General features: G+C 56.6%; 9 protein-coding genes across 9 annotated transcripts; 5 read left to right on the forward strand and 4 right to left on the reverse strand.

The window, feature by feature from the left end:
* Positions 1 to 283: 283 nt before the first annotated feature.
* On the reverse strand, positions 284 to 1521 carry J3D65DRAFT_214940 (uncharacterized protein). The gene has a single exon (XM_066794528.1). It carries the CDS (start codon positions 1265 to 1267, stop codon positions 446 to 448), a length of 822 nt encoding a protein of 273 aa, XP_066658715.1. The 5' UTR covers positions 1268 to 1521; the 3' UTR covers positions 284 to 445.
* Positions 1522 to 2179: 658 nt separating this feature from the next.
* On the forward strand, positions 2180 to 3510 carry J3D65DRAFT_214923 (uncharacterized protein). The gene has a single exon (XM_066794527.1). It carries the CDS (start codon positions 2473 to 2475, stop codon positions 3349 to 3351), a length of 879 nt encoding a protein of 292 aa, XP_066658716.1. The 5' UTR covers positions 2180 to 2472; the 3' UTR covers positions 3352 to 3510.
* Positions 3511 to 5121: 1611 nt separating this feature from the next.
* Positions 5122 to 7464, forward strand: J3D65DRAFT_215190 (amino acid permease-domain-containing protein). The gene is made up of 3 exons (XM_066794530.1): positions 5122 to 5558; positions 5606 to 7013; positions 7064 to 7464. Exons 1-3 carry the CDS (start codon positions 5474 to 5476, stop codon positions 7293 to 7295), a joined length of 1725 nt encoding a protein of 574 aa, XP_066658717.1. The 5' UTR covers positions 5122 to 5473; the 3' UTR covers positions 7296 to 7464.
* Positions 7465 to 7965: 501 nt separating this feature from the next.
* Positions 7966 to 9641, forward strand: J3D65DRAFT_215246 (uncharacterized protein). Its single transcript, XM_066794531.1, has 3 exons — positions 7966 to 8479; positions 8607 to 8917; positions 8968 to 9641. Exons 1-3 carry the CDS (start codon positions 8240 to 8242, stop codon positions 9542 to 9544), a joined length of 1128 nt encoding a protein of 375 aa, XP_066658718.1. The 5' UTR covers positions 7966 to 8239; the 3' UTR covers positions 9545 to 9641.
* Position 9642: 1 nt separating this feature from the next.
* Positions 9643 to 11683, forward strand: J3D65DRAFT_215247 (uncharacterized protein). Its single transcript, XM_066794532.1, has one exon. The coding sequence runs from the start codon at positions 9889 to 9891 to the stop codon at positions 11233 to 11235; it is 1347 nt and encodes a 448-aa protein (XP_066658719.1). The 5' UTR covers positions 9643 to 9888; the 3' UTR covers positions 11236 to 11683.
* Positions 11684 to 12026: 343 nt separating this feature from the next.
* On the reverse strand, positions 12027 to 14426 carry J3D65DRAFT_215272 (uncharacterized protein). Its single transcript, XM_066794533.1, has 7 exons — positions 14380 to 14426; positions 13780 to 14273; positions 13646 to 13733; positions 13189 to 13596; positions 12637 to 12975; positions 12100 to 12302; positions 12027 to 12044 (listed from the first exon to the last, which is right to left on the reverse strand). The coding sequence occupies exons 2-6, from the start codon at positions 14051 to 14053 to the stop codon at positions 12197 to 12199; spliced, it is 1215 nt and encodes a 404-aa protein (XP_066658720.1). The 5' UTR covers positions 14054 to 14273; positions 14380 to 14426; the 3' UTR covers positions 12027 to 12044; positions 12100 to 12196.
* Positions 14427 to 15159: 733 nt separating this feature from the next.
* Positions 15160 to 16720, forward strand: J3D65DRAFT_613760 (uncharacterized protein). The gene is made up of 2 exons (XM_066799144.1): positions 15160 to 15747; positions 15939 to 16720. Exons 1-2 carry the CDS (start codon positions 15228 to 15230, stop codon positions 16412 to 16414), a joined length of 996 nt encoding a protein of 331 aa, XP_066658721.1. The 5' UTR covers positions 15160 to 15227; the 3' UTR covers positions 16415 to 16720.
* A 2783-nt stretch (positions 16721 to 19503) lies between these two features.
* Positions 19504 to 21676, reverse strand: J3D65DRAFT_215332 (pH-response regulator protein palC). Its single transcript, XM_066794534.1, has 2 exons — positions 20101 to 21676; positions 19504 to 20018 (listed from the first exon to the last, which is right to left on the reverse strand). Exons 1-2 carry the CDS (start codon positions 21265 to 21267, stop codon positions 19743 to 19745), a joined length of 1443 nt encoding a protein of 480 aa, XP_066658722.1. The 5' UTR covers positions 21268 to 21676; the 3' UTR covers positions 19504 to 19742.
* On the reverse strand, positions 21590 to 22381 carry J3D65DRAFT_613767 (NADH-ubiquinone oxidoreductase 12 kDa subunit mitochondrial precursor). The gene is made up of 2 exons (XM_066799145.1): positions 22003 to 22381; positions 21590 to 21912 (listed from the first exon to the last, which is right to left on the reverse strand). The coding sequence occupies exons 1-2, from the start codon at positions 22226 to 22228 to the stop codon at positions 21806 to 21808; spliced, it is 333 nt and encodes a 110-aa protein (XP_066658723.1). The 5' UTR covers positions 22229 to 22381; the 3' UTR covers positions 21590 to 21805.
* Between the last annotated feature and the right edge of the window lie 1090 nt (positions 22382 to 23471).

Raw genomic sequence — 23471 nt, forward strand, 5'->3', positions numbered from 1 at the left:
CTAGACTGGCACAAAGCAGATGCGTCATAACAGCACTCCAGCCAACCAATCGAAGCACTATACGAGCGATACAAAACAATAAGCGACGGCGATGATGGCACTCCTGGGGCGATTCGGTCATGATCAAAACTCTTCTTTCGATGCTTCTATTCTTGAACGTACAAGGCGTGCGTCATCTTCGCCTAGGACTGTTCCGTGTCACTAGGACCTGACAACGACTCCTTTCGTGCTGTTGTCGTCTGTACGACGCAAGCTTTTGGGCTTACAATCTCCCGCAGCCTCGGCTTGGGGTGGAGGGGGAAACGACGCTTCCACAGTGCTATGCCACAGGTGGTGACAGGGCGACGTTCGTGGTGACTTGGCGTTGATCCCAAGCGCAAACTCATGTTCTCATAAATCGTGTATCATCCGAAACCTTGCTCTTGTTTTTATCGACACTGCAGATTCAGCCAGGCTTCTTCGACGCTCTTCTAGGTTGGGACATGTTTGTATTTTGCTGAGTGATTCGGTCCGTAAAGGGCGAATACGGGGCGGCAATGCGGTGGACTGGAGCGCGCATCTGTCCGGGAGGAGCATGGCCTGGACGTTGGCGCTGCTCAAGGTGGATCTTGTCCAGAGATTCCCCAACGACATGGTACTTGTCCCAGTTGATCGGGGGACAACGAAAGATGTTTTGCATTTCCGGCACAGGTCCAAATTTGGGTGGCGGCGGGCCCGAAGTTGGCGAGCGAGCCTCATCATCGCTATCCTCCTGGTCGCTGTTTAGGAGAGATTCCAGTCCGCCGAGAGTCGGGCCCAGGACGTCATTGCTTTCGCGTTTTGGCTTCAGGCGGCCAGACTTCAGCTCGTCGACAAAGGCCTCTGGCTCGGCGACAGCAGCCTGCTTGATCTTTTGGAGAGTCTGAATGTCTTTTTTGCTCTTGTCGCGTTGGATCTGAAGCAGAGCGATTGCAGAGCGCAGTGCGATGGCGTCGGTGTTTTCCGTCTCGTCGATGGACTTGGACGGGGGCTGCGGCATGAAGTCTAGGGCCGGAGGAGGAATGACGCGGTCGGCTTGATCAGAAGGCGCCAGCTGAGCGATTGTGGCAACTGGCGTTATAGGGGATACCGGCGGGCGTGGAGGAGAGTCGGGGGCATGATTGTTGGTGGTTGCGTGCGCTACGGCTGGAGTTTCGGGAAGGCGGTGGGCAGGCGAAACTTGGAGAGGTGACACGGTTGAGTCATTCCTGGCCTTGTCTGGCAACGCGAAGTCGAGGGCGGGCGGCATCGTGAGAAGAATGGAGGGAGGGAGGGAGGGGAGGAGAAGTGTGGCCACGAGCGCAGCGGAGAGAGAGGAGCGACGTAGTTGGAAAGCAAGGGCCACGAGAGAAGGCCCGAGCAAACCAGGCAATGGAACCAAAGTGGAGGTCGGCCGTAGGTGGGGCTATCGCGATCGGAGGCCCGTGGTCGATGTCGCCGTGTGAGATCAGAGATGAGGAGTGGAGTGCCGTGGGTGGTGCGGTGTCTGCACGTGGAATTTGGAATGGACCGCCGGCGGGAACGGAATGGTGGATGAGGTGCTGAGGTAAACAACTTTCCTGGTATGCGCCAAACGGGCCACGGTACAGGTACCCGCTCCACCAGTCCAGTCCAGTCCAGTCCAGCTATGTATTGTGCCGAGTCTCCGTCCTCTCACCACTCCACTCCACTCCACTCCACCTTACCTTACCCTACCCTAGCCCGCCAGCCGGACTTCTCCTCCCCGGGCGCTCCTCAGCCCCAGACGGCCCAGCCGCTTACGACGCTCTTCTTCCTGCGAATTTGCATAGGGCTGATGATCCCCTGGCACTCGACCGGACCTGACCTGACGCTGCAAGACATGGCAAACGGCCTCCACGCGCCATGACGGCCGTGCCCCCAAGCCCAGCAGCATCGTGATTCTCTTTGGGATGGTGCTGCGTCTCGATTTGTCTTAGCCCTCCCAATGTATTTTTACTTATTCGCATGCTCCAGTCGTAGCTACCAGACTCCCGCTCTTCCCGTCTCTTCTACTATTTATGGTCCCGGCCACCTGACTCTCTGATCTCATCGCATGGTGCTTTTTTTCTTTTCTTTTTTCTACAGTCTTTCCCTTCTCCATTCCGCTCCTTTCAATCAACTTTCGTCGAAGCCGGCCCAGCTTCTCGGGTCTGCCCAACTTTCTTTACACTTCCGCACCACTTCGTCTGGACGAATCACCGCTCTCCATTTCGCCGATACGCTCTCCAGCAAGGAGCTTAGTCCTCGGCCGTGATTTGAGCTGTATTACCACAACGTTCAGGATCAACCAATCCGACTTCTCAAACACCCGCTCTAGCCACGCGCCTTGCCACCTGCGCATTCTCATCTTGTCCATATTTTTCACCGTCATCCGCTCTCACTCACTCTTCATGCCCACATCAATCCGGTCCACACACGCTGCAAATCCACAAGAATCCGCATCCATCTAGAACCATGGCTCGCCAGACGGAGTCTCCCGCGGCTAACGACAAATCAACATCGAGGGACGCGGTGCGAATTCCCAGACTGACCTATCGCAACCGCCTCCCGCAAGATTCCACCGATACCATCGAACCTGTTTCCAAACCAGCGTTAGACGCGCAACCTGTTTTCCCAGGAAACGAAAGACGCGCGGATCCAGCGCAGCGACAAGTCTCTGCAGCAACTTCGCTAGAGTCGAGTCTAGTCGGCGGACCAGCCAGGCCTAGCTCAGCCACCACACCAGGGAAAACAAATCAACCGACTAGCGCAGACGCCTTTGCGCAGCGGCGCTCGGACAGCATCGCTGTTGACAAGAAGGCCAAGAAGACCAAGTTGCGAGGCATCTCGCTTTTGGGCTTCTTGGCCGTCAAAGAGCCCTCTGCCAATGCCCTAGAGCATTTTGCCAGGCAAGAGCAGAGGCGGGCTGAGGCGAAGGGTTCCATTTCCGTTGCGTCAATGTCCCATCAGAAAATGCCCGAGGGCGTTCCCAGGGTGAATACCAAGTGGGATGGACTACCCGAAGCTGTCAAGACGAGGCCGGGCACCTCTACCGACAGGCAATCGACTGCCCGCTCTTTTTCCAGCAGCCGGTTATCGACCGCCACCGAAGACTCGAAAAGAAGCAAGTCGACCACATCGACCACATCGACCATCGACTTTGCTCTTAGTACACCATCGGTTGAGGAAATCAGCCCCAGACCCGTGAATCTGTCTTCCGCCCGACAAGACAGCGGAACTGGAAGCGAGGCCATGCGCTCCAGAACTGGTGGCTTGACCTCTGGAGCTGTGCGTTTTGCTCAGCCTCACCCTAGCATCAACGAAGTGGCTCCTTGGGCTGAGCCGCCTTTATGAACGCCACCCGTTCCTACAGTCCTGTCAAATCAAACAACACGACTGCCGCTCGCTTAATCGCGACTTGCGCGAATGGACACCTAACTCTGCCCACATGGCTGGAGCCGACCGTTGGAAGTCCAGGCGCCGAAATCTCAAAATCTGTCATTCTTTCCACTCTCATGTTCAAACCTGGTACTCCACTCAGAGAGTGCGGGCTGCCAAGGACATGAAAATCCAAATAGAATTTGGATCTTTTCAGGAAGTCTCGTTCACCAAGCGAGGCTAGGGAAGGAAAGGCGAGGTGAGCCAGCCAGCCCATGGTTGGGCTCCCTTGAGATGGAGCTACTCCCCACCACACCAGATCGTGGCGAGCGGAGTGAGCCGTCCCGAGTGGAAGGAGACAGAGGGAAGAACAAGCCACCTGGACGGGGCTATTCGAAGGATGCTTTTTCCGAACTTTTTTTCAGAACAACATTCCTAATATCTAATTTCTGTATTGAGTCTCAATAGCAGGCAGAGAGAAAGAAGTTGGAGGTCAGTGTTCAGCTTCGCTATCGAGGCGGCAATAGTTGATGGACAGTAGCGTCCAGATGAGAATGGTCAGAAGCAGCTTGGAACCAAGTCGTATGCGACATGATTCAACTCCGCTCTGCGTGATTTGACAAGGTCGTTAAACACATGGGGCTCTGTACAAAAACTCCCAGAGCCGGCTTGGCGCGCACAACCCTGGTGGTTACCGGATGGCAGTGGTGATGATTGACGTCAGCGTCGATGGCGGGGAAGACCAATTTCATTACGTATCTCAGCAACACAAAGATCTGGCTTCACCTGCTGCACCCCGCGTGTGGCGGTCCTCTCGGTTATCATCTATCTGCCGCCCTGCAGAGAGCCAGAGCGGGCCGACATCCGCCTTTACCAATGCCCAACACGACTGGACCTGAACAACAACGACGCGTCGTCGAACAATCGGCAACAGGCATCATGATGCAACCAACATCCTTCCCACGGATTACCTCCGCGCTCGAGGCGTACTTCTTGTAAGCCAGAGAAATTCTGCGTCGCATGGACCTACCCGACACAGTATGTACTCGCGCTATCAAAACGCCCCACGGCATATGTACATACGTGCTTGCGGGAGGCGGCAGCGAGCGAGCGAGAAACCAAGACATCGGTCATCGTCCAGCCGATATGCAGCAGGGGTTGCCGCTGCGAACTTTCCCTTTGAGATCTCAGTATGCGGTCAATCCTGACCCTTGGCTGCAGTTCTCCCAATCCTGAATACTTGGCCTTTCCTCTTTGGCCCAGTGGCAGTCGTTGCTGTTTATTTTGTGCAGAAGAGCAGGACATTTTCTGCGTCGTTGGTTTTCGCGCGCGACCTGGATAAGCACATTGTTCCTCCACGAAGAGCACCAAAACTGCCCCCACAGTATTGGCATTGGAGCGATATCGTCGCAATCTGAGCCATGACTTTTAAACACGGCGCCTGAATCGCTATCAAAAGTCAACCAGCCAGTCAGTCAACCCATCGAGGACGCGGCCGCTGACAACCACCACGGCGGCAATGGAGAACGAAACATGTCCAGCATTCCGCACCGAGATTCGCGAGTCCGAGGGTGTATCTCTTTCGATCAAACGGAAGCTTTCCGCTTTTCTGGGGATTTGGAGGGGTATGTGGCGCAGAGATAGGCTGCGCTGCCGTAGGTCGCTGCTGCTGCTCGCTATCTTGTCGATGATAAGGCGCGGAGGCCAGTCGACGCAGCTCGTTGGAGACAGACGTGCCAACCAGACTGTCTAACCAGTCCCTGGTCATTTGACGGTAATTTACGCCTGTCATTGGGTCATGATTGGATCCCACATGGCCGCCGCACTCCTTTCCTTGTAGGTTATAGATGCCTATTTGGGTCTGGTCGCCGTTGTTCCTATCATCGGCTCCAGGAGGGGTCCTTGTTCGCCGTAAACTCCATATAGTCTAGCTACTCAGAGCCGTACTGACAGAAGGTTCTGTATCTGCATATTATTCCTCTCCCGCCGTGCAGTAGCAGATACAGCAGCAGCAGCAGCCAACTCGTGCCCAGTCGCCCGTCGCTTTCTTGGTCGCATCCCCACCTCTTCTCATAAATGCAAAGCACTTGCTTTGAATATGGTCGAACGGAATCACAGCATCACATCGGGATCCTACCATAAGCGAACCGTTGCTGATGAGCCGGTAACTTCGATTCTGCCAGGTAAGAAGCATTTTCGTTGGAAGAATCTTAAACTGACTTTCTGCCAGCCGGTGACATTCCGTTCGACCCGACCCACGAGTTCGATCAAGATGAAGAAGTGCTCGCCGCTCTTGGATACAAGTCTGAATTCAAGCGAGAGTTCAGCTTGTTCACGACGTTTTGCGTTTCCTTTGCGGTCCTAGGTCTCCTCCCCAGCTTCGCTAGTACCTTGTACTATGGCATGGGCTACGCAGGTACCGCTGGCATGACCTGGGGCTGGTTGATTGCCATGGTCGGAATCCAGTCAGTGGCTTTTAGTATGGCCGAGCTTTGCTCTTCGATGCCCACCAGCGGCGGCCTCTATTACGCTGCCGCTGTCCTCGCTCCTCCTGGATGGGGCCCCCTCGCTGCGTGGGTGACTGGATGGTCCAACTGGCTGGCTCAGATCACGGCCGCGCCGTCTGTCAACTACGGAGCTTCTGCCATGATGCTCGCGGCCGCGTCGATCAACAATCCGGATTACACGCCGACGGAATACCAGACGTTCCTGCTCACTGTGCTCCTCATGATCATCCACAGCTTCATGTCTAGCATGCCCACGAGGTGGCTGGCACGGCTCAACTCATACGGGTCCATCTTCAATGTGTTGGCGCTTTTTGCAGTCATCATCCTGATCCTGGCTGGCACGGACCGAGAATCACGAGGCTTGTCGCGCTTTGGCAAGTCAAGTCAGGTCTGGGGAGAGGTTTACGAAGGCATGGACTATCCGGCTGGACTGCGAGTGCTGGCCAGTTTCGTCGCTGTTATTTGGACCATGTCTGGTTACGACTCCCCCTTTCACTTGGCCGAAGAGTGCTCCAACGCCAACATGGCGTCGCCGCGGGCCATAGTCATGACGTCTTCGGTTGGTGGCGTCTTTGGCTGGGTCTTGCAGCTGGTTGTTGCGTACACCGTGGTCGACGTTTCCGCGGTCTTGGACTCGGATCTTGGACAGCCGTTTGCTGCATACTTGATCCAATGTGTGCCTGAGAAGATCGCCATCGCCGTCCTGGCTTTGACCGTCATCGCCGGCTTCGCCATGGGCCAGGGCTGCATGATTGCCGCCTCTCGAGTCACATTTGCATATGCGCGTGACGGCTGTCTTCCCGGGTCGACTTTCTGGGCCAGAGTCAACAAGCACACGCGCACGCCTGTCAACGCCGTGTGGTTCAACTGCGTGCTGGGATGCCTCATGCTCTTGCTTATATTCGCCGGAGAGGTAGCAATCGACGCCATCTTCAGCATTGGCGGACTGGCGGCCTTCTTCGCCTTCACGACGCCGATTTTTATCCGCGTCTTCTTCACCAGAGGCAACTTCAGGCCCGGTCCCTGGAACCTGGGTCGCCTGAGCATCCCCATTGGCGCCGTTGCGTCGGCCTTTGTGGCTTTGATGATTCCCATTCTCTGCCTCCCAGCGACGAGAGGCGCCAACCTCACGTAAGTTTTTCTTCTGTTGGATCGATTTGGCACGACTGACATTTGCACAGGATTGATGGAATGAACTGGACCGTCGTCGTCTGGGGCGGCACTATGCTCATTGCTCTCGGGTGGTGGATCATCTCGGCGAGAAAGTGGTTCAAGGGCCCGAAGGTCAACATCCAGCACATGATGGTTGGCCGGGAGGCAGAGGTTTTGGAGGGGAAGGATGCGACTCCCTCGGGCAGTCTTCGTGATGATGCACCGCCTCCGAAGGCGGTTGACGCGGGTGTTTTGGAATGACTGTTTGGAAAGATACCAATTTCATTTTTTTAGATGCAAGAATTCGAAGTGTGCTGTGGAAGCTGAGATGTTGAACGTGACGTGCCGTGCCGACATGCTGGTTTCGGACCAGGGGCATCGTTTACCTCTATAGGCCTAGTTTTGGCTGAATCATCCAACACCACTTACCTCGTGTTGCGGCCAAGCCGCTCTTGATGCTCCTCGTGAATTCGAAACAGTTGCATTACTCCTGGTTGTGCCTTAAATGATTGATGCCATGATGCTGCCAAACGATTCATGCCGTCTCGCAAGGTGTGCTCATAGCAAACCGTAGGCTGAAGTGTTTGCGTAAAGACCGTATGCGGCATTTGATTTTGGGCCTTTTGAAGTCGTCTTCCTTGGAGTGCGCGGATCACAATTTGCCCTGCCGTCATCGCTTCGACCGGCCATTTACGTCAACATGTGAGAGGTTTGGACGACGTGCAGAGTCCAGGAGGGAGTCGATGCGCCTGTACCTCCTGCATGCTTGTTGTCCAGGAAATCGGCAAGGGAAAGACAACGAGAGCGCATCGAAGACTCTGGACCAGAGCGTGAAGAGCCAGAGATCGACGCGTGGCGCTGGCGGTTGATAGCGACAGGCGGCCGGGCCCCCTATCCAAGCAAAAGCACTGCATCGACTCGCATTATTGCAGCAAACCGAACCGCGCCTTATCGATAAAACTCCACCACCCACGTCCCCGGGAAGGGGAACGCGCTCCTTCCCTGTCCTCACTTCCCTGTCGGTTTGTTCCACAGCTCGCTCCACTGCCAGCGCCCGACTCTTCTTCAACTCTCTCCACCACCTCCGTTTGCCCTCCCTCCCACGCTCTGTACACAATTCGCTGGCGCAGCATCCGACCAACGCCATCCGCTCTCGTCCGCTTCAATCCGAGCCCCTTACCTGTCGCCAACCGCTCTGACCCGCCATGGCGACCGATCTCAGCAAGTGGGACAGCGACCAGACGCTGTACCTGTTCACGTCCCTGACGGCTGGCTCCTCGCACATTGTCACGGCCACTTCGCGCATGGAAACAATCCTCAAAGCGAATCGCATTCCCTTCACGTACATCGACACGGCCACAAATGAGGAAGCGAGGAAGCTCTTTCAGCGCAGGGCTGCCGGGAAGAAACTGCCACTGCTTGTGAAGGAGGGCTATGTTCTGGGTGTAAGTGTTGTAGCGGCGATCAAGTCCTCACCTGACGTCTTGCCGAGCAAATCTCGGGATCCATGAACTGCGGCTTCGGAGCGCTGCTCCACTCACGTCCACGTCCCATAGCTTATAATTTTAACAGGACATCCTCGAAATTGAAGAGTTGAACGAGTTCGGTGAGCTTCCAGACGTCATTGGCCCCGCGCCAACGGTAGCTACTTCAATTACTACCGCGCCACAAAACCCCAACTTCAAAGCGCCCTACGGGAGTGCTGCACCACCCAAAGAGGGAGGCTCGTCTGCTGCCTCGACTACATCTGCGTCAAGGGAGAAGGAGAACGAGCCTTCGCTGTCGGTCGAGGTGCAAGAGGCAATGGCTCGAGCAAGCAGTGAGGTCGCATCCATCGCTGCGAGCAAGAAGAGCACTCCCTCTATCAAAGTAGCAGAGACTGAGTGAGTTGCCCGTCGCACTCATTAGTTCGAGGCTTCTGATGTTGGAACAGGACGCCAGCGGAAAGGACTAGTACGGACAAGCCTCGCTCCTCCATTGATTCGGCTGCCATCTCAGTCAAGTCGTCCATTGCCCCGATGCCTGACACTCCAGCCACCGCGACATCTGGCGATCAACTGGCAGGTCAGCCGGATCACAAAGTCCACCGGGGATCATCCGTTTCTGAGGCTGCGGAGGGCGACATAAAAAAGGTTGAAGAAGCGACAACGATACCGGAGGGCAAGGAATACCAGCCCCACGACATTCCCACGGAGACACCAAGTGCGGAGCCATCCCTGGCATCTGCGTCGCGCCCACCAACCATGTATGACGACGAAACCTTGGGCAAGGCCTCTTTCGAGTCTACTGAAGCAGCCATGGCAGACGCCGAGAAGGACTTGCTCAGAGAGCTCGAGCGAGGAATCACGCACACTTCGATTGAGGACCAACCCAACGCCGAAAGTTCAAAATCGGGAGCCCCCGCGGATGCAAAGGAACCTACAAACACTACGACGGCAGAGGAGGAGCCAGAGAAGGGCAAACAGAAAGCGGCGGACAACGGCGCGCAGGATGGTGAGAGCGAGGCTTAATCTTGTTCAGCACATTTGACATTCATCCTTTTCTGCATTCTTCGTCATTGATCGCTATATTGCCTGCCAATGGATGAGAGCGGAAAGTTAATACATCGCCATGTGCCACAGCCATAGCCCCGCAGCAGCAGCAAGAACCGCAAGCGTCAGCCGCGCCAAAGCCAAAACCCAACCAGCCGGTCGCGACGGCGGCGTCGTCATTCCGAGCCTCATTGGCCAGCCTCTTCACCGCGTGCTTTGCGGGCCGGGCGTCAACGTCTAAAACGACGGCGGCGGCGGACTCGCGGCGGGCAAGCGTCTAAGGGGAGCCTTGCCGTGAGGTAAGGTTGGCAGCGCAGCGTGGAATGGGCACGAGGACGAAAAGGGGCTCGCTCCACGCGAGCAACTTGTCGCACCTTGCTTGCCTTCCGCACCGCGCTGTCTCTGCCCCGCGCCCTCGAGCCACGACCAACGACGACGAAACCCCCTTGCCTACGAACCCGACCAATGAGCTGCCCCTGGCTGCGAACCTCGACTCGAATACCCCATCCCGAGCGAACCATGAAGCGAACGACCGACCGACGAACGAAACCTCAAAACCTCAAACCACACCAAGCGAGCGAAACTCGTCCTCTTTTCAGCACTTCAACACCACATCACCAGCCCTATGTTTGACCGCAGATCCCCGCCCACTGCTGCTACCGCCGCCTCCCCCTTCTTCCGCCCCGCCCCCGCCGTCACCCGTCAACTGTCGGCGGTCCTTTATGCACAAAGTCAGCGCTGCCCGTCGATTACCGCACCGTCCCCCTGCCGTTACACCAACGACGCTATACAGACGCTTCGACGTCAAGACAGGGTTCGACGCGCGTTCGAGAGCGCTCTTGGATTTTCCACCTGCCCCCGCCTTTCTGTCGTCAATGTCGAAACGGGTGCACCATTTCCGGAGCCACATTCGGCAAGTTGTCTCGACTACCCTGCCCGTCTCGCCCCCTTTCCCCCTTTCCCCAAATGCACATACACTGCCCGATACCCCCTGCACATGGCCCGAATTTCTTCTCTATCCCCCGGTCGTCAGTCCTCTGACGGCTGTCCGGGTTTCTTCTTCATGTTCACACTGCTGCCACGATCTGCCGAGTCGCCGACCTTCGACCCAACGGCCGTACTGTGGATATACACAGCCACGCAGAGTCTACACCACAGACGAAGTACATCTCGTCGTCATTGATCTCGACGATGATCGGATGCAGCAATCGAAGATGGACCTTTTCCAAAGCGTGCGCCGACGGGGCTGCCGGGATGGACGAATGGATGGCTATTCGCTAGCTGACCACCAGTCTCCCTATCCGGCTTCCGCAAGCGTACGGCAGGTCGCTCGACACCCTTTTCTCCTTCGTAGTATGGATATGTGGAGTGGACAAGATTCTTTCTCCACTTTTTCCCGCCCTTTTTCTTTTTTAACCTTCTCCTCTAAATCATGTGCCTACTGCCTCTTTTCACCTCATCGCCTGATTTCCTGTCTCCTACTTGTTGCTCACTGCTTCTTTTCTACATTTGATTCCCCCACCATCGATCTAGCCGGTTGGCGCTCGCCTGCCGCCTCTGGATCTGCAGTTCTGTGTGATTTCCTTTCCCGCGTTGCTGTCGTCTTTTCTGTCTACATTCCGCTTTGTAATTGTCTCTACGTGCATGTAAATTGGCGGGTTGATGTATAGTCAGTCGTATGTATGTACAAATCAAGGAGGAGAAAAACAAAGTGTACAAAAGGGATAAGGAAAGGAAGAGCAGAGGTGTACAGCGAATTACTCTTGCTATGAATGGAGCGACGGGGGTAATGTATAGCGGAGAGTGATTGCTTGATCACCCGGGAGATGCAGGCTGAGAGGAGCTCTGTATGTTTTTGTTTCTTCTGCCTCTCCTGTACATTTATTACCTGTCGGTGTTACATTCTCACATACTTCGTGGAGTGTATGTTGCATTCTATTCTTCGTTTGACCAAATTCTTGCAACCTTTAAGTCTAGGTAGCACTTGCTTCGTCTTCTTTTAGTGCTGTCGTGTCTGTCCATGTCTGTGGGCAGGGTGAACCGTGACGCGGAGTTTGAAACGCATCCATGAATGTGGCACTGAGACACGCCAGAAGCAGAGGCAGAAGCAGAAGCAAGATGAATTCATAAGAAAGGTCGATTCAATTTGGATTCGATGGTACATGGCCGTCAATCTCAGTGCTTTGAGAAATATTCCTCATTTCTTTCCGTCTTGCCCTTGCGGGCTGGGCTGACTGCAACACGAAGCATGCCGCTCGTTGATCTTCTCAAACCCCGGTAATGAATATATGTAGGTGAGAATGGGAGAAAGGAAATGTTCAAAGAAACCGCCAATCCGCCGGCCATGACATCGCAGCTGCTTGCGCTCGCGCGCACATGATTTATGTTTTCGCCACACGAGAAAAGGGTTAAAGGAAGGGCAAGGTATAGTTGCCGTGAAGAAGGAGAGTCGGGATCCAGCGCCGTAACCCACCCACCCCTTCCCATGAGTGGTAAATGAGCCCAATTTCAAAAAAAGAAAGGAGATAGCTTACGCAACACCATCGCCGTGGGCATGTACACCGTTCTACGCCTAACCCGTCAAAGCCACAAGACCTTGAACATGAAAAGTCGAAGTCGGCACCTTAGCACTCAGACAGACGAGGCAGAAGAGTACGAGACGGGTTGCTGACCCTTTGAGGCCAGGACGCTGCTAAGAGCGTCGCGGACCTCGAACTCCTCGATGACGGCGCCGAAGCTGTATGCGGAGAAGAAATGGCAAGTCAGTCTTTTGGAGTCCTTGTGGGATGCTGCCGTTGAAAGTTGCGCGTTTTTGGGTCGGTTGGTGTTTGTTGGAGAGGGGATAAGAAAAACGGTAATACAGCAATCGTCGTAGAAAGCAAGGAGACAAAGACAGAGACCGAGGGAAACAGAGAAAGGGGATGATGAATGGAGGCTACAGAGGCTATCAAGGTTCTCGTGCCAGATATCATGAAAAGATAATAATCAACCCCGGGGAAAGTGCTCTTGTGTTGATATGGTAATATGCGTGTGCTGAAAAAGTCGTCGAAGAAATCGCAGGTCAAACATACCCATAACACCGCACCTTGGCCAACAGGTCCTCCTTCATAATGGCCATGTCATCCGTGGTGAGCTCGGCCAGGCGAGGGTGACCCAAGATCATGGCCCATGCCATGACGGGCGTCATCTCGCCCTCCATGACTGGCAGCCTGTTGCTCAAATCGAGCAGTTTCATGAGGTCACCTGTGCCGACGTCGGGCATCTTGTGGGGATATTGCTCCTTGGGAGCGTTCGCAATGTGCGAGTGCGGCGGGCACGTCGTCATCAGGGCGTGGCCCGATACTTCGGCCTCGCTGTCCTGGCTGCGTACCAGTAAGAATTGCATGTGGTCCATGCATGGCTTCTCGAGACTGCAATGCCGGTGCGCAACGAGACGTCAGATTAGTGATTTCCAGAGACGTGGTGGGCTTGAGTTTGCTTCAGAGAACCGCCTTTGGGTGATGGATAGAGGGCCCGGAAAGCACAAGAGGGGTCCGTTACCTACCTGCCAGAGGTAGGTGGGCGGGCTCATTTGCTGACCGTGCTACTGAGGTGGTGGAGAGAGATAGGGTGTGCGGTCGTACGTTAAAACAAAATCAATGCCAATTTGGTCATAGTTCATCCCGTTGTTTTGCGGGAGGACTCCTGGATGGGCGGGAGCCATGCCCGCCATGGACATATTTGCAGCGCCGCGCTGAGGTATCGAGGGCGGCGGAGATGTGTAACCGGTTGAGGCGGAGCCAGTGTTGTAGCTTCCCGAAACGCTTCCCCTCGAGCTTCCGTCGTAGCTTGATGTTCCAGCCATTCGAAACCCGCCGCTCGGACTGTTGGTGTCGTAGCTTATGCCATGGGCGGCCAAGAGTTCCTTGAGCCTCCTGTTTTCTTCGGCAATGGCATCGCGCTCCTGCGCCGTGACGGCAAAGAGGTCCTTTAGGCGCAAGACTTCCTGCTCCAAGGCTTTGATGTACATTTCCTTGCGCTCTCGGTGGGTCCTGGGCGGACGTGAGACCAAGTTGGGACGGCCGGGATCAGGCTACGTACCGCTGTGCTTGGCGATTGAGCTCTTGCCTGCGCGTCAAGGCAGGCTTGCTGTCAGGCTTGGGGCCGCGCCTCTTTGGCGGCTGACCATCTGCGGAGTTCAGCCAACCAATCACTCGACTTGTTGGGGAGCAAACCTCTTGTCATTTTCTTGTCTCCAAACTTTCCGAAAAAAGGGAAACTTGAAAGAGGGTGTTTGGGGCTGGTTTCGGTTTCTGATACGGCATACGGCGGTTGGCACTCCACCGTCTGCACGAGGCTCGTCGACGCGGTCGTCTTGCTCGAAATATGCTCCACGGATGGAGCAGAGGAACGGGCAGGATCGAAGCGGTCGACGGCCTCGAGGGGTGGAGAGCCATGGCCGCAAGGCATTAGCGACGTGTCCCAAGTAGTGGCGGTTGCTTGAATCATTTTGCAACGCTACGGCGGGGGTCGAAGGAGGATGGAAGACCAGAGGGGAAGGAGAGGTAGGTAGGTGGGTACAAAAGAGCAAACGAATCCTTTGGGCATTGAAGAAAATGGCATGAAGACAAGAGGCTAGATTCAAACAGAAAGAGGAGCCGGTCAGACTAAGGCTCCCAGACGTGCGGTGCCAGACAATGCCGCAGGGCAGGTCATATGGCAAGGTAGCCTGTCAGAGACTAGTGTTGATGGCGGCAAAGTTGGGACGCTAAGCAATTGACAGGGCCATGACCCAAAAGGAGAGGGACAAACGGACGAAAGAAAGGTCGACTTACCGAAAGCGTTGGACTGCTGGTGGAAGTGTTGGTCCATGTTGTCTGGCGAGAGGGCGGCCATGGTGGGTCAATGGGCGCATGGACTGGGGCAGGAACAAGATTGCGGGAAGGATGGGGTTGATGGTGTGGAGAAGATGGAAGGATTCTGGAAGAGCCGGGGCGGTGTTTAATAGTTAGGTGGACTGGCGGTGATGTCGCATGAAGCTCTGATCACAGGGTGCGACGGGAGTGGTTGAGCAGAGATGCGGATACTGACGTCTGACAGATGAGGCGCAGAGCAGAGCGAGATGTCTGGCAGTCTGTCTGTTCTGGCGGATGACAAAAAGGGCGTCACGTCGAGAGGTTCCAGCGTTTCGACGCTTGGACGCAAAGAGACGGCGCGGTGGATTTGGAATGGGCGGGGCGGGCGTGGAAGACGAGGCTGCGGGCATGGGTCTGGAGCGGGCCGCGTCCAGGCGGGAGGGGAGGATGCTTCCTTGGAGCTTGGAGCTTGGAGCTTGTTGCTTGGAGCTTGGTAGTCGATGCTTGAAGGATGGCGAGGGAGAGATGATGTCGAGCGTTTGGAGGGAGGTTAGTCAGGCAGGGCAGGCAGGGCTACCTGTACATCCAAGTCAGGAGCAGGAGCAGGAGCAGGACGGGCCGGCGACGCTCCCTCCCGGGCCCCCCTCCGCTCCCTCAGCTGATGGCCGACCGACCGACCGACCCGACCGACCCGACCCGACCCGACCCCGACCCCGACCCCGACCCCGACCCCGACCCCGACCCCGACACTCCCTCTCTTCTCTCCCTCCCACGTCTCCCCTCCCCCAGACTTCTCTCACACCTCACATACCGTACCGTAGTCATCCATGGCCGCCCTGTATCCCCTCCACCTCCACCTCGTCTCCACACCGCTCCGCCTCGTGCGCGCCGTAGTCCTCGTGCTCCCCTGGCTGGCCTACCTGCTGCTCGTCGACGCCGTGCTGTCTCTCTTGTTGCCCTTCAAGCTCTTCGCCCCCACGGCCGTCTACAACGCCTCGTCTGTGCTCGCCGAATCTGTCTGGGCTTGGATCCAGGCCGTCTTCACCCGCTGCAATCGCGCCCGCATCGTCGTCTCCACAAGCTGCCCGCTGCCCCGTGCTGAGTCCGCCATCGTCGTTTCCAACCATGTTGCCTGGAGCGACTTTTACATGATCCAGCAGCTTGCCCTGCACCAGGGAATGCTTGGCCGCTGCCGCTGGTTCGCCAAGAAGTCGTTGCGTTGGGTGCCCTTTCTCGGCTGGGGCCTCTGGGCCATGGGCATGCCCCTCGTGAGCAGACGCTGGACCACCGACCGCCTCGAGTTGGACAGAGTCTTCCGAGGCATCATCCATAGACAATGGCCCGTCTGTACGTATCCTGCCTACCTGCCTGCCTGCCTGTCCTTTCCTCGCCTCCCGCGCCATTTTCGCCGGAACCCGTCCGGTTGGCTGCAGTTCCCATGCTCGTGTGCCCTCATGAAAATGTCCCTGTCCGTTTTTGGACCCCTGTGCACTACCACACCATCTGCCATGTCTGTCTGCTGCTAACTCATCTTCCAGGGCTCGTCTCCTATAGTGAAGGCACACGCTTCACCTCGGCAGCCCACACTGCTGCTGTTGCCTACTCCAAGTCCCATTTGCGGCCCGCCCCGATCCACACCTTGCTCCCGCGGCCCAAGGGCTTCGTTGCCGCCGTTACGGCCCTACGAGCTGCGCCTCAAGTCCGCGCCGTTTACGACGTTACGATAGCCTATTCAAAGGCTGGCTCTCCTCTTCGCTTCCAGGCTGCCGGCGCCCCATCTTTCTGGCAAACCCTCGTGACTCCCAACTTTTACGAGGCCGGATGGCGCACCTTTGTCCATGTCGACCGTTTTGAGCTTAGCCAGTTGCCAGAAGATGACGATGGTCTGGCGGCATGGTTAGACGGGAGATGGGTCGCCAAGGGGCAGAGGCTCGAGGGTCTGCGGGAAGCGCTGGCCAAAGGCGAGTCCTGGGTCGACGATCAAGGCCTGGGAGGCGTCGTGTTAGAGAAGTGATCTTTTGCATACATCTTCTGAGCCTGTTAATTTCCACTGCATTAATTCCTGCTTTGCACATCTTGCTCATCCTTGTTGCAGCATAGCATAACATGTAAATCGGCCACAGCAGTCAAGCATATGGCGGCATCGAACCACGGGTATTCTCGACTTGTTTGCTTTTCAATCTTTTTTATTTCCTCCCTTTGTCTTTTTCTATTTCTGGCCAGTTCGCCCATATCGGCGCTTAGCCCCGCAGTCATCTTGTCCAATATACACAATCACGAGGCTTGGCCAGCACATCAAACAGACAAAACTTCCACCCGCCTCAGAGGGGTACACCAAGCGCTGCTATCCGCCGTCCAAAGGTTACAGGGCGGGTAACCACCTGAGGTTTGATCGAGGTCGATCCCTCGACAACAAACGGTCAAGTCACGACATGCTCATCTCAGCCCTCTCTCCTGACCCGCAGCGCAGCCAGCCCAGTGACTGGTCTCTTCAGCCCTACCCAGTCTCCCGCCGTTCCCACCGTCCGTAATACGGGTGTCCTGAACGTGGTTGAAATGCTCAGCCTTCCATAATTCCGCCCAGGAGTACTCGTCTAAGCCTGCCGTGCTGCCTTTTTGGCTCCTGCCGACCCAGCCCACGCTTCCCCACACTTATACTCCCAAATATAGCTCTCCATGGCCGAGTATGACGATAGCCATGGCCATGAAAGACCTGCTACCCTGTGTATCAGCGAAACTAGGGTCCTGTTCGCGTCCACGACGTAGCCTGACGGAGACGAAGACGACATTGTCCGTCTCTTGGAGGCGCGCGGTACAAGATCAGGGCTGGCGGATTGTCCATTTCCGGCCAACTCGGTCTGCAAGCTAGCACAAATGTCGCCATCTCTGACACGGAGGCGGGATGATCTCAACTGCCGATGACTTGGTCGTTCTCCTGGTATCTCGTGCCTGCACCCCTTTACCAAAACGAACAAGCTAACTGAGAGCACCAGCCGTCAACCAACATTGCTCTCCTCTATCCAACGTGCCTTTTGAGCAATTGAGGCAGCAGCAGCATCATCATGCCCCGTAAACACATGAAAACGGCAACGCAAGCGCATCATGAAACCGTACGCACGCACACACGCCCCTGCCTTTCTTGCACATCTCGTTGCACACCACCAGCAAGCTCAAACACCCACCCACTTAGTGCCCTGTCATTATTCCCACCGATCTATTAATCTTATTGCCGAGATGGATGCTCCAGTACGTGGTCGATGGCCGAAGCCGACCTGTCAAACACCACAGCCACACGCGTCCCTCCGTGGCCTGCGTGGCATGCAAACACATCCACCACTCCTTCTACAGCCACTTGCTGTTGCATGCCTTCCCCTTTCTGCCTTGTCTCTCTTCCCCTCCCGGCTGTATACGGTCAAGATAACCCCGACGCCTGGCCTTCCGTCGTCTTTCCCTTCCCCTCTTCCTTCCTACCCGTCCATCCGCGTCAACCAACGGGGCCGAGATGTGCACAACTTGTGATCTCCAGGCACGCACGCACTGCAAGCCGACCACCACACACCTACATGTACCTTGCCCATCAACGGCTCATACCACGCGTCACTCCCGTCCGTCCGTCCGTCTGCCGGCTGCTCACTTCCCTTCCATTTCTGCCCACCCGTCCGGCCACCCGGCTGTTCGCCCATCCGTCTTCCGTCGGCAACGTGCTCTTTCCATCCTCCTGTCGACGCCCTCACTGCAAGGTAAGGCTCGTCTCCCGCACACATACCTACCTACCTACCTAGGTACGGTACGTGCTGCCGACCCAGTCACGCTCTTCCCTGCCCTGCCTCGCCCTGCCTCGCCCTGCCTCGCCCTGCCCACCCGCAACAGTTCCCACATCCACCCGCCGTCGCCTGCAGCACCCGTCTTGCACGAGCACGCGAACGAGCGGACGGATAGACGGATGAGTTTCCCGGGTCACGGGGAAGGGAGGAATGGAGGGAGAACAGGCGAGAAAGAGAAAGAGAGCGAGAGGCACGAAATGGAGAGTCTTCAATACAAGCAAGTCCTATTTCTGCTACCATCACCGCCGCTGCTGCGACTGCGACTGCGACTGCGAACTGCGACTTTGACAATGCTACTGCAGCTGCGAACTGCGACTGCGAATTGCGACTTTGACAATGCTACTGCACCTGCTTTGCGATGCTACTCAAACTTGGGACGCGGTTTGCTGGTGTGCTGAGCGCGTCTGGGTTCATGTGAGGTGAGACGAGATGGAGTGATCGAGAGTGGTGTGTGGGGAGCGAGCGGATGGATGATGCATGCAGAAATAGAAAGGAAAGACCAGAAAGGGGGTGAAAGAGGCGACGAGGGATGACGGAAGGACGGCAGGCATTGCGAAGAGATGAAGAGATGAGGCAGAAGCTTTCTCTTCATCTGACACTAGATGCAAGTTCTTGCTGTAAGATAGTGCTGTAGTGATTCAACTCGACGTTGTGCCCTGCTCCTCTCGTTCGTATCCATAATCTGCGCTCACTTTTGCCACCGTATCCCTCTCCAGCTCTACCTTACCATCAGACGCGTTGTTCCTCAACTAATGCTCCTGCCCGCCACCAACCTACTCTCTACCGTCTTCCATCGTCCTCAGCTACTTGCTGTGCATGAGGCGACCAAGTGCCAGCAGCCAAACGGTCCGGCGATGACGACGATTCTGCCGCCTCAATCGCATCTGCAGACCAGGATCTGGATTACTAGTACCTAGGTGAGTCCTAGAGAGCATGACGCGCATACAGTGTACGAAGGATCGTGCAAGAGGGCCTCTGGGTACTATCGGCACAGGATGCCTGGCCGGTTGGCCGAGCACAAAGACACGAGGGCATCGCATGTACGTTGCGGTCCAGTCGCACAGCTCGGCTACCTGTCTGGGGGAACCAAAGGGAGAACGAGGGAGAAAGCGACGTCGTCGTCATGATGGCCACCACTGCTACCACAATCATTCGCAACGGCCAAAATTCCCGGTTTAGAGCTCGCCTGCGTCGCTGGCAAGCAAGCCAGGTGGCTGAGCAGACCTAGCGGTGCGGTGCGGCGCGGTGCGGTCCGGGTCTTTGTTGGAGGCACGAGGCACACAAAGGACAGACGACAGAAACGGGGCCGCGGCAAGCCTTGCCACTTTCTTCTTTCCCCTTTTTGGATCTGCGCACGATGACCTGTAGCATTTGCAACGTCTTGCAGACCAAGAGAGGCGGCAGCACAAAACACACACACCAAATACAAGAAGGAATAAGCCGTGATTCTAAAAGTAGATATCAAGCCTACCTAGGCACGCACCGATCTACGGTAGGTGGCAGCACGCCTCGGTCTTCTCAAAAGTAGTTACTGGAGCCAGCATAGTCTGACCGCGTGCCGGGGAAGGCTCCGATAGGGTCGTCGTTGTTGTTGGTGTCATTGTCGTCGTCGACGCCGCTGTCGTCTTCGTCGCCGGCAAAGGCCGAGTCACTCGGATCAGGTGGCGCGCGCATGCGCGTGACGATGGCCTCGTCGAGGCAAGGCAGCTTGAAAGGCTTGGGCGTGTGGTATTCGCGGCCGGACGGCATGGTGGCCAGCAGAGGCTCGAACGGGGGAATCGTGTCCATTCCGACCTTTTTCGACATCATTGTCAGCAAAACAAGGCTCATTTGCGGATTGGCAGATTTCTCTCAGGAGAGGCTGGGGTCCCCGCACCGTGTCGTTCATCCGGACCCATTTCTTCTCCAGCATCTCCACGACCCTGCCCTCTTCGAGCCTCCCCGCGTCGGTGCCCCAGTCGACCCCCTTTTCGATCTTTTTGTCCTCGCGCTTCTCCGCCCGGTCTTTTTTGAGTTTTGCTGTGAAGCTCTTTGCCTTCTTTTCATCGTCTCCCGTTGCCCCCAGAAACCCCAGCTCCTTCCTAGCCCCTCTGAGCCATGCGATGCCCTCGCCCGTCTTTGCCGACAGCTCTGCATCGATCCCGAAGAACCGACATGCCTTGCCCCGTGCCGTCCTTTTGAGATCATCGAGATAGCGCGCCAACGCCTCGTCCACCTTGCTCGCTCCGCCCAGCGTCGCCTGTCCGCGAGCAGCATGCTCTGCCGCCGCCAGGCACAGCCGCGCAAACAAATGCGCCCGCACCTTGGGAATGTCGGGCGCCTTGAACATCCAGTCTTTGGACTGCTTGTTGCGGTCCTCGGCCACCACGGCGGGATACGGGTCGTCCTTGGAGACGGCGATGAGCGTGGCCTCTGCGAGAGACAGCTCGGCCAGCGCGTTGAGCACCGGCGCGCTAATGTCACCGACGGCGGCCGGACTGGTCCACTGCCCCGATCGCTGGACCAGATAGGCGTGAATCGAGTGCGCATCCAGGAACGAGCGCATTGCTGACGAAATGGCTCCAGTGCGCTGTTCTGGCGTGGGAAGGGTGGCAGAGCTCTGTAGCGAGTGCAGCTGCGCGCGCGCAAGAAGCGAGTAGACGTACGCCAGGGTAGAGAGAACAAAGAGGATTTCGGCCTCCAGGCTCTGGAGCTTGACGCGGGGAGGGTCGCGTCCGGGCAGCGTTGCCGTGAGCGTTGCTCGCCAGTCGACTTGGAGCTCTTTGACAAGGACAACATCCACCTCTTCACTGCCAATGCTCTTGCCGCTGAGCCCTGCGTCTAACACGGAGAGGTACGGAATGTACTCGTTCAGCGCCGACAGCACCGTGGGCAGATTGGCCGCTTGGGACGACGGCGGAAGCCGCTTGTGCCTCTTGAGAACGTCGCGCAGCACTCCTCGACATGTCGTTGCGGCGAGCGGGAGCGATGGATGGGTGTTGCTGTTGAAAAAGTCGGCAAATGAGAGAGCGCCCGTGGTGGGAAGCTGGAAGGGAAAAGGCATTGCTGATAGCTGGTCCTGGTGTTGAGGTCGAAGTGACGTTGAGGGCGAGCCGAAGGAACGCTCCCCACTGTTGTCAGCGCCTCAGCCTGGCTTGGCCTCCTCTCGATGCTTCAGGAATCGCGCTTGGCAGGAGATCAGCAAGCTGCCGCCTCGCATGGTCTGTTGATGTGCGACGATGGGTCTCTGGTTCGCGTTGGTGGTCGAGCGTCGAGGGAAACGCCGAAGCTGGGCAGTGGCAGGGACAGAGCTAGGTGGGTGAGCCGCCCGCAGTGCAGTGCCTCGACAGCTGGAGCGTAGCACGTCAACATCATGAGACACCTGCTTCAACTTCTCAATGCAGCCGATTTTTTGGTATCATACAACGAGCCTAAGTTCACCAGTTTCGCTTTCAAAAATGATCGACAGACTCGCGATGGCCGCACCGATGTTCCATTCCTCTATTTCGGTGTTCTAACCGTGCTGGCCGTAATTGACCGTAGCTGCGCCCGTGCCAGATCCAGCCAGACATTCCATCTATCACGCAGCACCAGTGTCGACTTTAGTTTCGAGGGTCGCCAGGGTACTTGTAGCCCTCGGGAGGCAGGTGCTTCATCTCCCACAAGTATCCCTTGATCTTGCAGTGCTTCATGAGCTCAAAGTATCTCTCTGGAGCTGCGTTAGCTTGCGCAATCCAAAGCATTGGCCCGGGTGTAGCCATTGGGTCTTGCTGCTCGTCCAACCCTCCTCACAACTGACCTCTCAAGTGTCCGCAATTCTGCAAGTGGTTGACGCCCTCCCTGCGATAGCATTTGCCCATCTCCTCGCGCACAAGTCGTGCCATCATGAGCTTGACCCATTGTTCACGGATAATGGCATCTTGCGCCTTCTTGATGCCCTCGTCGTCATCGAAGCTGACGCCCTGGAAACTGGGCGGGACCGTGGGCTTCCTCTTGAGATACGCCTCAGATTCGGGGATGGGCATGGCGGATTGCGGGTCGTGGGCGAGGGAGAGACGGTTAATTCAACGAGGCAGCGCACTTGCGAGCGATTGAAGGCGCTCGCAGAGACAGAGGGTGGGAGCGAGGAGAGGTGAGTGGTTGATGCCGTGAAGCTGGAGCTCTCGGATAGGTAATGGGGAGGCCGTCGTTCGTCCACTCTCGCCGCCCCGGGCTGGGCTAGGCTGGCCAGGTCGTGCACCACCCGAGCCCGAACCTGGGGCTCCGCGCCAAGATCGCCCGCCCTCCCGTTGTGCCGTCTCGTCTCCATCTCTTCTACTTTGCTCCTCCAGAGCTCACCCTCAGCCCCGCCTTGATCCTCCCAAATCGCCCCTTGGTCGCCCGTACGCTACTGCCGGCATCCTCGCCTCCCCACGTCTTCCACGCATTCTGCTCCGCCTGTCGGCTCTGGTAACGCATGCGCCATTTCCACTCCTCGAACCGGACCTCTCCGCCTCGCATATCCGCCTCCTCGAGCAGCGCATCTCGCTGTTGCTGACACGGCCAGCAGAGCGAGTAGACCTTCTTGGTTTGGAACGGGTGCGATTGCGGGAAACAAGTCTCGGAATACCCAATGGCTGGATTATACGACGACGCCGAGCAGAGGAGTAACGGCCCCGGTTGCCAAAATGAATGGCCACAGGTTTGAAAGATGCACAGTTTGTAGAAACACATTGTGGAAAGAGGCTCCGGTGGAAGCGCAACTTGGAGACGGACTCGATTCCTACTTATGGCGTCGAAGACTGGCCACAGTTCCTTTCACGAGGTGGAAAGACTCTTTGTCTTCATACCTCCAAGCGGTCATCCGCCCAACATGACCGTTTTCTTGTCTTTGTTGTCGCTTGCACAAGGCGCCAACTCGAAGGCTATACTGGCCATTCTTCCATCATCCAAAAGCGGCGTCTCAGTCGACTGCCTGGAGGGCTCGCGCGATTGTCAGCCGTGACTGGATTTTGTCACACAGATCTTGTTGTGAGCACACATTGTTCGCGGGAACAAACTCAGGCCTTGTCCTATGATGTACGCAAAGAGAATCTGTTCTTCAGTGTGTACGTCTCTGGCGGACGTCAATGCTTCAGGCTCCCGACGTGGTCTCGTTGGATTCAATTGATTGATGGACAGAGATGTAGCAAAACGTGACATTACAGCCATTGAGGCGACAGCTATTCCTTCATGTCAAGTTTGTCCATGGCAATCACACTCCTTGATATCATGTTTGCCAGCGGCAGC

This window comes from Phyllosticta citribraziliensis (assembly GCF_038025025.1).
Source record: "Phyllosticta citribraziliensis strain CPC 17464 chromosome Unknown J3D65scaffold_2, whole genome shotgun sequence".
Classification (NCBI taxonomy): Eukaryota; Fungi; Ascomycota; class Dothideomycetes; order Botryosphaeriales; family Phyllostictaceae; genus Phyllosticta; species Phyllosticta citribraziliensis.

Excerpts from the sequence above, each read along its gene's own strand:
- J3D65DRAFT_613760 (XM_066799144.1), top strand. The coding sequence starts at position 15,228 with ATGGCCGCCCTGTATCCCCTCCACCTCCACCTCGTCTCCACACCGCTC. Across the intron at positions 15,748-15,938 it reads CCATAGACAATGGCCCGTCT|GGCTCGTCTCCTATAGTGAA; the intron begins GTACGTATCCTG and ends CTCATCTTCCAG.
- J3D65DRAFT_215246 (XM_066794531.1), top strand. The coding sequence starts at position 8,240 with ATGGCGACCGATCTCAGCAAGTGGGACAGCGACCAGACGCTGTACCTG. Across the intron at positions 8,480-8,606 it reads AGGAGGGCTATGTTCTGGGT|GACATCCTCGAAATTGAAGA; the intron begins GTAAGTGTTGTA and ends TAATTTTAACAG. Across the intron at positions 8,918-8,967 it reads ATCAAAGTAGCAGAGACTGA|GACGCCAGCGGAAAGGACTA; the intron begins GTGAGTTGCCCG and ends ATGTTGGAACAG.
- J3D65DRAFT_215247 (XM_066794532.1), top strand. The coding sequence starts at position 9,889 with ATGGGCACGAGGACGAAAAGGGGCTCGCTCCACGCGAGCAACTTGTCG.
- J3D65DRAFT_215190 (XM_066794530.1), top strand. The coding sequence starts at position 5,474 with ATGGTCGAACGGAATCACAGCATCACATCGGGATCCTACCATAAGCGA. Across the intron at positions 5,559-5,605 it reads GGTAACTTCGATTCTGCCAG|CCGGTGACATTCCGTTCGAC; the intron begins GTAAGAAGCATT and ends ACTTTCTGCCAG. Across the intron at positions 7,014-7,063 it reads ACGAGAGGCGCCAACCTCAC|GATTGATGGAATGAACTGGA; the intron begins GTAAGTTTTTCT and ends ACATTTGCACAG.
- J3D65DRAFT_613767 (XM_066799145.1), bottom strand. The coding sequence starts at position 22,228 with ATGCCCATCCCCGAATCTGAGGCGTATCTCAAGAGGAAGCCCACGGTC. Across the intron at positions 21,913-22,002 it reads GAATTGCGGACACTTGAGAG|AGAGATACTTTGAGCTCATG; the intron begins GTCAGTTGTGAG and ends ACGCAGCTCCAG.
- J3D65DRAFT_215332 (XM_066794534.1), bottom strand. The coding sequence starts at position 21,267 with ATGCCTTTTCCCTTCCAGCTTCCCACCACGGGCGCTCTCTCATTTGCC. Across the intron at positions 20,019-20,100 it reads GGGTCCGGATGAACGACACG|GTCGGAATGGACACGATTCC; the intron begins GTGCGGGGACCC and ends ATGTCGAAAAAG.
- J3D65DRAFT_215272 (XM_066794533.1), bottom strand. The coding sequence starts at position 14,053 with ATGATTCAAGCAACCGCCACTACTTGGGACACGTCGCTAATGCCTTGC. Across the intron at positions 13,734-13,779 it reads AGACAAGAAAATGACAAGAG|ATGGTCAGCCGCCAAAGAGG; the intron begins GTTTGCTCCCCA and ends TGAACTCCGCAG. Across the intron at positions 12,303-12,636 it reads GCCAAGGTGCGGTGTTATGG|CTTCGGCGCCGTCATCGAGG; the intron begins GTATGTTTGACC and ends CTCCGCATACAG.
- J3D65DRAFT_214940 (XM_066794528.1), bottom strand. The coding sequence starts at position 1,267 with ATGCCGCCCGCCCTCGACTTCGCGTTGCCAGACAAGGCCAGGAATGAC.
- J3D65DRAFT_214923 (XM_066794527.1), top strand. The coding sequence starts at position 2,473 with ATGGCTCGCCAGACGGAGTCTCCCGCGGCTAACGACAAATCAACATCG.